General features: G+C 41.1%; 1 protein-coding gene across 1 annotated transcript; it reads right to left on the bottom strand.

The window, feature by feature from the left end:
• Positions 1-1492: 1492 nt before the first annotated feature.
• On the bottom strand, positions 1493-14554 carry pcsk1 (proprotein convertase subtilisin/kexin type 1; the record flags this gene model as incomplete). The annotated part of the gene is made up of 14 exons (XM_080461767.1): positions 1493-2228; positions 2733-2894; positions 3562-3695; positions 3792-3949; positions 4988-5221; positions 5336-5436; positions 5556-5768; positions 6094-6266; positions 6905-6993; positions 7827-7903; positions 9279-9425; positions 12448-12570; positions 12655-12759; positions 14366-14554. The coding sequence occupies 14 exons, from the start codon at positions 14552-14554 to the stop codon at positions 1803-1805; spliced, it is 2331 nt and encodes a 776-aa protein (XP_080317893.1). The 3' UTR covers positions 1493-1802.

Genomic DNA, 14554 nt, shown 5'->3' with positions numbered 1-14554 from the left:
GTTCAATCCACAGTTAATCCAACACCAGGAATGACTACATATATTGCTGTAAGAGACTCAGATCGACACAAGAGGTCACTTTGCAATTTATTACGATAAATCTTAGATTTTCTTTTTTTGTACATCCATAAATATTGGTGTGTGTAAACAACATTTGACTGATGCATCAGCCAAAAACAAAACCCCAAAAAACCCATAAAGAAAACAGCACAGGCTTCACTAAAGAATGGATAAATTACAGGGTGCATGTAAAGCATTTTTCCAGACGGCATCTTTTTCCTGTCAGCTTGTTTTTGGAGAAGTGGGGCAGGCATGTGCAAGTTGCAGAACAGAGACTCTGCATCGAGGTTTCCGAGCAATTCATGTCATAAACACTTACACTAGCATCTGTTAATTGATCTACACCACACAGATATGAGTATACACATTTATTACAGCTTATATTAAGGCGCTCGACATGAGTGTACTTGAAGCCTGCAGTGCAGAGCCGCTGTCCTGCAGAACCTCTAGAGGGAGATATGACGATTGACAAAAAAAGAAGAAAACAAAAAAGAAGACAAAGGCATTGCATTTTGTCAATATTAATGCAGAAATCTCTGTGATTTATAGAACTCTTTGTTTGGCAAAAATGATGACAAAACACCCTTGTTTCCTTTTGCACAATCACTGAATACATGCTTTTCCACAGCAGGATTTTGGCAGTGCTCATTTGTATTCACGAAAACCTCACTGACTTAGCTGTACTTGAGCCACGAGAAAATAAAAGGTTCGATACTGTATATACTATTTCATATGTTATAATGGATCCATAGAAAAATATTTCATTTAATGCAGCATTGTAGTCATACAAAATTAAACAAATTGCACAAGAAGATTCATTGAGGTTGTGTTAATTTTAGCTGATGGACTTCACGTTTTTCTTTTCGTTCTTTCTTTTTCCTTTTTTTCAAGAAAACTAATCCAATCTTATTGTATTGTCTGTATATTACTTAAATTAAATCATGTTCACAATACATATATTTCTGTCTGTAATACTTTAAAAACTCCAGAAGAAATGTCTGCTACTTCCTTGAGCTTCGATGACACCCTGAGAATAAATATTTTGTCAACAAATTCAGCACTTTAAATAAGTGATCAATTTAAAATCTGCTTTGATTTGCTTCATGTCATATTTAGCGCTCTGTTTTTTTTTGGGGGGGGGGGGGGGGGGGGGGGGGGTAAAAAGTGTTCTGCTACCATGTTAACATATGACAAATGCCTAAAACAGAAATTTCATTTTTGAATTGTCGAGAGGAGATTTTAGAAGTCAAGTGTTTCAAAATAATCTTACAATCATTGTCTCTGTTAAATATATAGATCATATATTGATACTATTACAAAACTTAGATTCTAATGGTGGCATGCTTCACCAGGCAATAAGAGAAGAGAGACACACCCACACCGCTAGATTGCACCGGTTTTACACCTTCACCACTCAGAGACATGGTTTGTTGCTCTAAACAGGCCTGGGTTTTTAATCACAGTTGCAAATTTTGGATTGGCTGAAAAAAGAAATGAAAGAATCAATTGGCAAATGATGATGATGTTGATGCTGCTGATGATTACGATGGGCAAGTGAAAATAAATAGACTAGGTATGCAGCATTTGGGGTAGAAGTGAGTCGAAAGAGTTTCTTCATTTCTATTCTAGTTCCCGGTGTTGTCGCTTTGCTTTCCCTCTTCTCTTCACCTTGTTCCTCTGCTCCCAAACCAACATCACACGCCTCCTCTCCCTCCGAACCTCCTCTCAGCTTCTCTGGGCCTTCACTTGCTAAAGTCATCCAGCATGTCAAACAGGGCCTGCAGCAGCCGGTCATCTCGGTGCCTGTACGGCTTGGTGCGGTAGAAGCCATCGCTGTAGTCACTGTACACACTGTCCTCTGCGCCACGGAACTTGTTGATCATATCCAGGGCCTGGTACAATTTCTGAGGTGGGAGTCTGGTTGCAGGAGGAGAGAGGCTCAGGGCCTGTTGCTGCTGTTTCCTCAGAGCAGGGGAGACCTTGGCTGCAGCTGGGGGACGCTGCAAGGCCGGGGTCTGCCTGTTGAAGGCCGTCTGCAGGAGACGAAGCAGGGCCAGAGAGGGGGAGTAGGGTGGATTTGAAGAATTGTTGGGATCCTTCTCTGTAGTGGAAGAAGAGGAGGCTCGTGCGGTGTCAGTTTTCTGAGGTGGGTGCGCCTGGGTGGGCTCCTGTATCACCAGACAAACAGAGAGCAGACATCATATTGATTAAAGATACACACTGTGAGACCAACACCTCCTCAAAGTATTGAGCTGAAGATGAACTCGGGCAATGTTTCACATTCCAATACTGTTTACTGAGTAAAGTGACACCATATAATATTGGTAACATCGATAACATATAACAAAAAGGTATCAAATAGAGCAAACATTATTTATGTTTAACATCAGTATTTTGCTTTTTGCTTCTTATTTGCATGCTAACACAGGCCCACCATAGACTCTGGTGGTTTTCACATCTGGTTCATGTCAATAAATGTCAAAGGGGAATCGTCTTGACTGTTAAAGATAATTCTCATCTTTATTGTTTTCCATCATTTGTTTCATGCAGCATTATGTTTCATTTGGATTTTTAATTGATTTTGTTGTCTTGTGCGATTTCAGGCTTAAAAAAATTTGAATTTAATATCAAGAACTTTATTATTCACTCATCCGTCATATCACTGTTCTCACCTCCATCATGTCGTCCATGTGTTCAACACCACGGCGGTCGTTCTGCACGGCATTGTAAGGGATGTACACCCGTGGTTTCTTCATGTGTTCTGGTTTCTCTGACGTCCCATGAAGAATCAGCTTCCAGTTCAATATCCTGCCTTCATTCTCCATACGGCCCGACTGAGGAGGACACCAAGGTTAGTTTAATGGGAAGAAAAAAAACTTTAGCCGATATCTAATCAGAACAACAGGGCATCTAGACTGAAGACATTCTTGTGCACCACGCTGACGTAGATTAATTTGATAAATTGTTCTTTTGCAAAGTAAGTTTCTCTTAATTTTTTAAAGTGCCATATGTGCTAATAGTGTAATTATCTTCTTGTTTGGTTCAGTGTGTCTTTATTTGTGCCAAATATATCACAGAAATCTGTAAAACAAGTCTACCCACAGGTACAAATAAAAGTAACCTTGAACCTTGAACCGTGAAGTGATTTTGACAGGGATCAGCAATTCTGGGGTCCAGATTTGTCTTTATTTCTTACTGATGTTTCATGTTGTGCTGGGCTGTGATTCTACTCTAACTTTACTCTCATGTCTACGTCTGCTTCAGATATTGATTTAGAGTTTGTCGGAGATTGTTTAACCTGTAATAAACTTCTTAAAGCAAGTATGTTTTAATAAGTCCTGTAGAAATATAAAACTAATTTATTATTACAGCTGTGACTTCATTACGGAAAAAAAGAATAAAATAAAATAAAATAAAATAAAATAAAATAAAATAAAATAAAATAAAATAAAATAAAATAAAATAAAATAAAATAAAATAAAATATGCAGCAGTAACTTACAGTATCTGTGATCTTCAGGGTCCATGTACCAGCAGGATCTTCTCCCCATGTATGGACGGACATGAAGTCCCAGTTTCTGAAGCCATTGGAGGATGTGTCCCTCTCCCGCTCAGCCAGCAGCACTGTACTGGTGCCTGAGGGGAATTCAAAAGTATGGATCCTTTTTACAGCACTGTTACTATTGCTCACATATGCATGTGTTTATGTGCATTTGTGTGCACGTCTCTCACCAGCTGGGGAGGTGAGTGTGATGTGCAGGTCTCCTCTCCTGGTGTATTCAATGCTTGCCTCCACCTGCACGTGCTCCAGCGAGAGGACGGCATTATCCTGCCCCGCACAGGCCTTAGTGGGAATCTCTATAGTGATCTCCCCTGCTGCTTTTAGCTCCCTGAAGGATGCATGAAAATAGCCAAGAATGAGACACAAACAACTCTGCTTTTCAACACACATCTTCCACACCAGCCAAGCATTTTCTCATTTAACTGCTCCCTGCACAAATCACAAATCACTGTATAGTTTGTTCAATGACAATTGCCAACCTGCGTAATACTATTATTCATTTACAAAAATAACTAATCCCCATCTCTCGCAGACAAGAATGAAAGGATTTCCGTGTTCAAGCTTGCATAAAGCTGGAAGGGGGGGGCGGGGGGGGGTTGTATACCACTAGGCATTGACGAAATGTAGAGCCAAATCCTCAGGATTAAACAGGGATGTAACACAGTAATGTGGCAACTGGGTGTCAGTGCAACTGAGTCTCATAATCCAAAGCAAATTGTAGAGAAGACACGTAAAGAAGTACAGAGCTATTGTTTGTGGTACCAGGTATCTATAAAAGTTTCAAAGACAAACCACTTTAGATTTTTCACTCATAATTTTGGTGGCATTAATTCAATAAGGAGTACAAACTAGACATCTGTTGAAACAGCAGAAAAGGGACTGTTTAATCCCACTGTTTAAAAATTAGTAATTATCAAAGTGCTTTTTGTTCATGATTGAAATTTGAATGGTTGCCCTTGCCATCCCCACTCCAGGCTGAAGGCCTATTGTTTTCGTGACTCCATTGAAAAAGCAACAGATGCATCTTTAATAAGAACGCAGATGGTTTGGTTGTTTTGCTGGATGTAAAATGTCAGGGCAAGAGGAAATAAAGCCCTTTTTTTCAATCACTAAAATGAGATACTTTGTCAAAATGTGAACATGTTGCATCGGCTACAACTTCCAATATGGGTCATTGGCATCACAATGATTCTAAAAAGTTACAGCCATCTTAAGAGATTGTTGATAGTGCACATATTGTGCATTAGATTTGTCATTTGCTGATATCCTCAACATATTGTCTGTACCTAAAAATTACCCGGCCCAACAACATACATCATGTCCTAAGTGGAGAGGGGCAGGTGATATAAAACCTTCACATGTGTACCTTGGCTGAAAAGAGTCATCCCTGACGATGCACTGCGTCTTTTCTGGTACATGTTTCCAGGTGGCTGGGTCTGCAAGGTCCACCAGGGCTTTGGCATTTAGAAGACCGAAGCCAAAACGGCTGTTTACCATCAGTCCGGCTCCATTTCTCTTCCAGCCGGGGTTATTGGCCAGTGGATCAAACTCTGAGGTCCAGACTACAATGTGCTGCAGGTCTCTCCAAGTGAGGTCAGGACTGATGTGGCAAACACAGACAAGGATTGATGAGATTTCAGATATTAAGATAAACTAAGCAATCTGGAATTTCAATTGTTGTGGTAACAAGCGATCAAGCAGTCAAAGTGCATACTTTTGTTCTAGTGCAAGTGCAAATATCCCAGCAGCCAGTGGGGCAGAAGCAGAGGTTCCAGTGTGAGTCTGAGTGCACTCATTGTGCAGATCAGCACTCGTCTGAAATCAAGAAAGAGACATATGGAAAACCGATTTTTTTTGTGCAAAACAACCTTAAAACACATGGCATCAGTAATATAATACAACCTGGCACGATGTAAACAGGTGGAGCCACTTACAATCCTCTGGTCAGTGTAGTCTCCACTGCTGTATGCTGTAGCCAGAGTGGATGAGCACTTCTCTGCATACCAGGGAGACAGGCCCTGCTGGGAGGCACTGCTGATTGAGATCGTGTAGATGCTGTCTGTGTAGCCATCACAGTCACAGTTATCGCCCTGCCTCCCGCCATTGCCAGAAGCCCAGACAAAGATAGAGCCTTTTCCACCACGGCCCTACAGACAGCACAATGCAGAAAATAAAAAATGTGATATCCAATATGGCACGACAAAAATACAACAGAAACACAAAGGTGTAATGGCTAATTTAGTCCGTGTCACGGTTTGACACAAAATGAATTCAGACAAACACAGCTCACTGCTAACAACCTGAACTGAGGGCATTTTGTAATTAAATACTTTATTCTTAGCAGCTAACTGCATTGTCCTTATTGATTCTGTTCTCCCTGATTAACATCACCTCTGCACATAATAGCTCCAATTAGAAAGCTCACTCTCACGTCACACCGACTGTGGAAGAACTGTCTTTCTGGTGAATTACCTTCTGAATACCATATTCAAAGGCCTTCTGGGCCAGACGACCAGGACCCTCCACTGTCTTGCCGTCATCATTGGGTCCCCAGCTGGCACTGTAGATGTCCACGTGGTTGGGATTGAACCCAATGGAGCTTGCTTCAATGGCATCAGTCACAATCCCATCCAGCATACGAATCCCTGAGAGGAGCCAAAGATGATATTAAAGCATTTTTCTTCACTGATGGTTCAAACTCACTGATATACTATATGTGCTTCTGCTGATTCCTTAGGAAGGACACACAAAACAAATATATGCATCAAAGGCTTAATTAGCATACCAACAACTTTTTCTGGCTTATAAAATGATAGCAGATACAGTTGTGAAAAAAGCTCCTCAGATGTTGCAGATCAAGTATGAAAAGCACTATTCAGGTGGATTGAAGCTCAGTAATTTTCGAGAGTGACATTATGCAACCATCTGTTGTCATAATCTGACCTCTATCGGGAACTCTTTCTTTCCTACATGCTTAAAATAAAATCAAAATCCATCTATGTGCAGCATGCAGTTTGTAAAAGCAATTATTCTGCTTCGAAATGATCAAATATATCATAGCAGCAGTATGAAAACTCATTTCAGGTGTCATATCACCATTCCCTTTTTAATACAATTTTATACTTGAATTAACTTTATTGCACGATATGCCCCATGTGATGGTAGCCAAGAAAACTAAAATTAAAAAACATAAAAATGTTGTATTATGTGGCATGGTCTATAAATCAATATGCTATCAATACATTTTGAGAAGAAAAATAAAAGCCCAAAACAAAGCGCTTACCTCCAACTTTGGAATTGTAGGCCACTCCAACCCCACATTTATTGTTGTCTGCTTGCATAGCGATTTCCCCCGCACACCTGGTGCCATGCCTGAGAGAATCAGACAGACGTGTGAAGCTATCTATTACCTTCGCTATCTTTGTTTTGTGACATAACGTATCACATCGAACATACTGAGTATGATGACAGGATCAATATGAGATAGATGGTTGAGTGTTTATGAGTCGCTATTGTGTCAGGTGTTTTAAGAAGAAATCATATTATCTTGTATTTGTTTTCAGTAGTATGTCCAGCAGGAGCTTTAGATGAGAAAAATGAAACTGTAAGATTGTCTGAGAAAGGATCTCTCTGGGAACCCTGCCTGTGCGGCAGCACAGCTGTTTTTAAGTCTACAGCTTGTAGACTTAGAAACTCAGCTTATAGGGTGTTTTTGGAGTTACTTTAAGTAGAATGGGAGGTCAAGCTTTCAGTTATCAGGCTTTGAGTTAGTTCCTACTTTCACTTATGGTGGCAAACAGCTTCTACTCTCGAGTCCGTGCTTGAAAATGTTCTCTTGCGTATTGTTAGGACTGGCTGGTTTCTCCCTGGATCATTTTAGCAGCTGTCGGTTGAAACTTCATTTAGACCCTCAATGCATGGCGCACCTCTCCTTTCCTCAGTCTTCATACATTCGTACGTCATCAGTGCATGCCACTAATATATGTTTCTCTCTTGCAGTCTGTGCTTTCTCCTCCAGGTCCTCTCTCCTCAACAATTTTCAGAAAGTGGAACTGGAAGTGTGACATCTGTGCCACCTGCCCCAATTGAGTCTATAGCCAGTGAATTGACGTGCTGTCTGATGTCAAGCATTTTGTTTGTTTGTTGCTCTCTGTCTCTGTTGATTACAGGAGGTCAGGCAAGATGTCACATCTAAGCAAACTCACTTGTTTTCGTTGGTGGCGTCGTATCGAGGGAAGGGGTCCGGGTCGTTGTCGTTGAAATCATAGCTGGCTGCCGGATCCTTCAGGAAATAAAACAACAAACAGTTAAGTCTTGTTGAAACGCCTGCGATTATGTCCCTGCGCATCAGTGACGAAGGCTTCAAACACACATCCGTCTGGGACTGACCTGTTGCCATAGTGACGCATATGACTGGTGTTAAGAGGCGAGAGTGATGCGAAACACAGACGCATACATACAGAGTGAATGAGCCTGAGGAAGGAGTGGTTGTGGACAGAGATGTGTTGAAACACTGAGACTGTTTGAAATGATGTGGCTGCCTCAGGGCTGTGTCACGAGTTGACAAACTGCAGGGTTCAACCGTCCATACTTGCATGTGTCATGTTTGTTCTTTGTCACTTCTATCATCATTCCCACTGCATTGAGGAAATACAGTTTAAATAAAAAAAATAAATCATATCATACTCAATCAAAAAAGGAGCTTCTTCATGCTATTTACAGTCATGCGATTAACTGTCTGTTGGATAGTTTTGAAGGAGATTTTAAGAATTTATGAGTTTTTGAATGTTTGAAAAGAACAAAACAACACAAAATAAAATTATTGTTATTATTATTTCTACCAAAGCAAATCAGGCTATCAGAAAGAAATCTCCCACCTAGATTCAAATCAGAGACCTGTCCATTAGGGACCCCTCTGTGGTCTTGTTGTGTATTATCTTCATTTTCACAACTTCTACAAATCGTACACAAGCAGTGGTTGTCTAAACTATTTCATTCATGTTTTTGTTGCTTCTTGTTGCTTCTAAAAAGGTTACCTTTGAAGAAACCTAAACAGCGAATTACTAAATCTCGTCACATTGCTATTAAATAATGCAGATGGGCATATAATTGGTAATAATCAAAGTCTTGTCTGAATGATCCTCTTTGATTAATCGGCGTTAACTTAACAGCAGTGGGAGTTGTTTCCCTCCGCCTTGTTGTCATACATTACTTCTTCTATTTCCTCGTTCCATCCCTCTCTCTTTTCTCTTCCATTCGTTCTATCTTGTGAGTAGTGGCTGGCGTCTGAGTGCAGCAGGGCTTTGTGAAGCAACACTACTGATGGGGCTTTATTGGGCTTTCAGAGTAACTCTCGACAAGCTGAACTGAGCCAAAATGAAATCTCGATGAGCTCCCATCCAGTTGTGCCTCACCCTTATTGGCTTTAAATCATCTCATTACCTATCTCAGACTGTGTAGTTCTTATTGGTACTGTAACCACTTACCGGACATATATAATTAAAATCTGTATAATAAATCCATAATCATAAAGCTCATCATAGATGTAGAATTATTAATGTCTTTATAAATCGCCTTGTAAGGTGTCGCCAACAGCATTGCTATGACAACGGCAGATCCAGACGACGGAGGCTGTTTCCATGGAAACGGTGTCTTACGTAGTTGGAGTAGATGTCTGTGTGGTTCCACTCTAGTCCGTCATCGAGGACGGTGATGACCACTCCTTTCCCTGTGATGCCTTTCTGCCACACAGGGATCACGTGCAGGTCGAGCTTCGGCAGCGAGGATGACGTCCGCGTATCTTGCTGGAAGACGGGGGTGAAAAGGCACAAATTACATATCGGGAATTCTAAAACCACATCCGGCCACTTTAGTTGAAAAAATAATCACATGATTGGTTTAATGGGGTTTTCCTGCCTCCTGGACCTGCCAGTTCCTGTACTGACCTTTACTGAAATGTATGACTGGATTATCAGCTTTTGTCAGGAGTCCTCTTCTACTGCATGGCCACTTACAGGCAAAAGTGCCACCAGAAGGTCATGTTATTCAGGCTATTGTGTCCCCCAGTGCATCAACTCAGCTGGTTAATCAAATAATCCAGATGCCTCAAAGAGCCAACACATGGCTGTGTTGAGTTTTCCTGGTTCCTTCGTGTTCAATCCCCCTGCCCTGTTGGATTATTTAGAAATCCGTCTCAAAGGCTGTATAATATTACGCAGTGCAGGGGGCATCAAGGCTGTTTTAAATGGAGAATCAGCGCGGAGTGGGGTGAGCGAGCTAGACCAACGCCTGCAGACTGCCTGACTGCTTTGCCTTGGGAGGAGTGTGATTCAGAGCTTGAGACGGCTAAACCTAAAAAAAGAACTGTGCTCTTTGGCTCTTTGTGCATTATGCACAGACACTGCAGAACGCCACCCCAAGATGTGACTCATCCCTGTGATGTATCGCCTTTTCTCCCTCCTTGACTTCTTCCTCTGTTTTCTCCCCCAGGTTTTCAGCAATTGTACCTCTATTTCACCTGTGACATAGAAGTCAATCTAAATGCACAGTAGATGTCTCACGTTGCATGGCTTTGTAATGTACGATAGCTGCTTCTACTCCAGGCCAGCTCAAACAAACAGGTTGAGAGGTTTCTGTGTGGCACCGAATGACTCACTTGTTGAGGCTGGTAAAAGATAAAGGGGTCTTTCAGCGGCAGTGCATTGATTTTAATGATCCAGAACAAACACACATACAGCAGATTATGGAAGTTTCTCTGCATCAGTTGCAGATGTAATGTGAGGCTGGACACGCACTCTAAAGCACAAAGATATCCCTCGATACACAACTGACACGGACGGTAAATTGCAAAGCCATTGATGGTTCTCATTACAGACATACAATCAATAGGAATTTCAAGCTACAAGTATGAGTCACTCCCTGATTAAATTCAGTTATTCACGCACTCATGATAGATAAAGACACTTATTCTGCTCTGAAGCTCAGCCCCCCCCCCCTCCCCCCACCACGTAGCTCCACCTCTGTTCTAATATCCGTTAGCATTGAGTCTGCCACCGACACTGTAAACGTGTCCATCCTCTCTGCCTTGCCCACACTGCAATTTTTCATTCCATTTTATCTATCATATAATTTTCCCTATTATTTTATTTTTGTTTCCATTTGTAAACACTGGAGGTGAAACATGACATTATCACATGGAGGCAAATGTGAAAAGGTGACAGGCGACACCAGTGTTTTCTCCATCTCGGCATTTCGTCCATGCTGAATGGAAAAAGAGAAAAAAGCACCGTGCTTCACATAACACAGCCCTCAAAGTGACACAGACACTGGCTGATGTGGAAATACACTAAGCGGCACTTTAAGGCCAATTCCATTAGTGTCATCATCCCTCATCGGCAAAAATGATTCATCTCAATTTGTTTTCTTATTCCCAAGCATGTGAGTCATGTTCGGTTAGTGCAGGTGCAACAAAATTGATGCTGGGAGAGCCTAATATGAAGCTCTCTCTCTCTCTGTCTCTCTGTCTCTCTGTCTCTCTGTCTCTCTCTCTCTCTCTCTCTCTCTCTCTCTCTCTCTCTCTCTCTCTCTCTCTCTCTCTCTCTCTCTCTCTCTCTCTCTCTCTCTCTCTCTCTCTCTCTCTCTCTCTCTCTCTCTCATATTTCAATAAGAAAAGCTACGAACAGCATCTATTCACAGTAGAAGGGTCTGGGTGTTGATCTGGTGATTGTACATCAGAAAACAGGAAAACCTTTTTACTGCTGGAAATTCAGAAACTGGTCTGTTCATTTCCTCCATGTTTACACACTGTTGTTGCAAGAGGAGATAATACTACATAATGGCGACCAAAAAGCTATCCCATTTTGTGTTGTGATGTGTTTCTGTCATCAAATTAAAAATTAACTAACATTATTAATGAAGCCGAATAACGTTTTAATGTCAATATGTGATATGTTGTCTATGTTCTATTGTCAATGACATCTTGCTTATTGAAATTTGCAAATTATTGCCTCCTGTATTTATTTACATTTTGCGCACTTGATGGGATTCGGAGTTGCATGTGCAGAACATACATGTTTTCAGAGATCACTGGGAGCTTATGAATTAAATGAGTAAAGATGTTGGGGTCATCTTAGGGTCAGGATAAAATTAATGTGTTGGTAATAAATCTGGGAGGGGATCCACAGCTGTGACAAGCTGTCACTACTTGGCCTGAATGGGCTAAACCATCCCATTCAGGATAGATTGAGACTTAATGCAGGCTGCTCTGCTCAACTCCATCCCACTGGATTATAGTCTCTCCACCCCTTTCATCTCTGCACGGGACAGTATAATCAATTAGGCAAATGGCCCTTTTGGTGAGAACTGCTTGATGCTATTGTTTCATTGTTTTCCTTTATTTTTACTCTTAAAAGATGCTCATATCAATGTAGAATGTGTCTGCAAATCTGTCAATGACAGTGGCATTTATGCACTCTAACTCAGTAAGTGGCACATCTCAAACCATACGTTGTATACATTTACAGAGTGGTGCACAGCTTGTTTTGGGATGAGCCTGGAAGGCTGGAGCAGTGAGCGTGTGGAGCTGTCCAGCACTGACATAGTTTTAGTTAGATACAGTATGTCCCAGGGGAAGGCAGACTGGCTGCATGCAAACACACGGACAAACCAGAGTAAAATAGAATAACACGTCAACACCATGGTGGAAACCCAAATCTTTTCAATTATGTTCTGCAGCTTGAATAACTGTGAATATACACACAGCTGCTGTGAAAATATAACCAAGATTGTGTGTCCTCATGCAGCATTCAAGCCAATTTGAGGACTTACCAGGTACCACTGCTGGTTCCACATGGGATCATCAAACAGCTTGTCCACTGGGCAGTCTCTACACTGCCTTAGGGATGCCCGCTTGTTGCGTCGCTTCTCATACTGCTGTTCTGCCCACAGCACCTGCACAGGCCAATACAAATATCAGACCCTCCTTGACAGATTAAAACAAGAACAGTGGTCAAAGTAAAAGAGGAGCCCACTCACCCGATCATCTTCAGACAGCTGCCTGGTCACATGGGTGGCGCTGCGTTTCATTCTGCTAGGATGACTGCGGTGTTTGAACAGGAACAGGTCTTCCAGGGCCCCAATCTGCAGAGAAAGGACAAGATGTGGGGCAGATGCGATGTTATGAAGCCAGTCACACAATACCACTAGTCAGTCACACACACAGAATTTACAATATGACTCACAGTTTTGCATATCCTTGGAGATTGTTTTAGTAGCACACGTTCAGTATTTATTAAATTTATTTAAATGAATTGCTCTTAATGAGGCCATAAAACATAGACAGAGCCTACAGGTGTGTATGCATTACATGTCTTTGAGGATATTAACTTTTTTTCTTAATCATTATGACCCTGTACTGCACCTTGTCTGACCATTATGAAACTAATCGACTGTCGAACATCACTAAGTGGGAGACATTTATTTATGAGCCTGCTGATAATATATTTTATATTGCAGTTGATAGAGATGCTAATATAATAAGTTCAATGATATCAATAAAACTGGCATTTCGCTGCTCATGACTTTAAATTCACAACTTTTATTTGGCAGAAGTGAGGATGTAAGTTTGTCGCAAGTCTTAAAAATTTCTCTTTGGTAATTCCTGCGAAACTCTCTCATACATATATGCAAGGTTTCTCTAATTTCAAGACTCATATGTTCTACACTTTTTGGACTGAATTCAAGACTGTAAAGATAAAGCTTGGATTAACTGCAGCGGTGCTGTGGACAATAGATACATCTTCATATAATTAGAAAAATTATTTATCCAATGTAAACATACATATTTAAGATTTATTAGAAATTTTAATATTTACAATCTTCTTTTGTTTTATGTTGATCTGATTTTAGCATATAAAACTTAAAATATTATGAAATGTATCTATTCTTCTAATTGTTTTTAATCAAATAGACCAATTTTCGCAACTCTGATGATGAAATGCTGAAAGGTTTTTAGTTTCTATGTTGTGAGTATAGAAATAACTAACTCTTCATTGACAATCTGTTTTTGAGATACACACCTTTCTCGAAACAGACAATGGCTGAAGAAAGCACGATGCTCATTACTCTCAGTGTAAATGCATATAAATAAAAATGTCTCTTAACAACTAATAGATAAGCGCTGCGTGGGAGAAGGCATAAAGTATCTTCGTGACACCATTAGGATCAGTTAATCATTGACTGCTTCTGTTCAAAGCCACAGGTTTCATAAGCATTAATGAGCTGGCCTAAAAATACAGGCTAAGCCTAATATGTACAGAGCAGTCTGTGTAATTTAGTGGTGTACAAAAGATGGAAATGAAAACCTGAGTTAGGAGGTTATCGGTGGTGTGTAAACAATGAGTCATCGTTAGTATAAACCCCCCTCCTATAATTTAACAGGGCTGAAAACCACGCAGTCTGAAGGCTTCAGCAGGATAAAACAGAATAATTAACACATTTATGGTGCAGTCTATTGTTACAACAAAGTCCGGTTTAGCTGCGGGTTTAATGAACATTTCTTGAATGATATTGGCCTGTTTTCGGTAGAATTTAAATGTTAGATATTAAAATGAGCGGTGCAGTTCATTCTACTTTGATGCCGTAGCATAACATTAAATAAAATGATGAAAGTGGTATGTATTAGGCTGTTTTCATCTTTCCCTACGCAGGCTGAACCGGTTCTCCGCTGCGGGGCGTTGGTGCCTACCTGTCGGACCAGGTCGTAGCCCAGCTCCCGGGCGATGGACTCCGCCGCGGAGCGCCCGCCGGGGATCTCCACTGCCCACTCGTTCAGGTACTGTCTGTCCCGGAAAGAAACCTCCAGCGAGCGAGGAACCACGGAGCAGAGGACGGCAAAGACACAGCACATCACCGCTGGACGACATCTCACTTCCAT

This window comes from Lipophrys pholis (assembly GCF_963383615.2).
Source record: "Lipophrys pholis genome assembly, chromosome: 4".
In the NCBI taxonomy this organism is placed as follows: Eukaryota; Metazoa; Chordata; class Actinopteri; order Blenniiformes; family Blenniidae; genus Lipophrys; species Lipophrys pholis.
The sequence above is the reverse complement of the archived record's forward strand: the minus strand, read 5'-3'. Positions and strand labels throughout refer to the sequence as shown.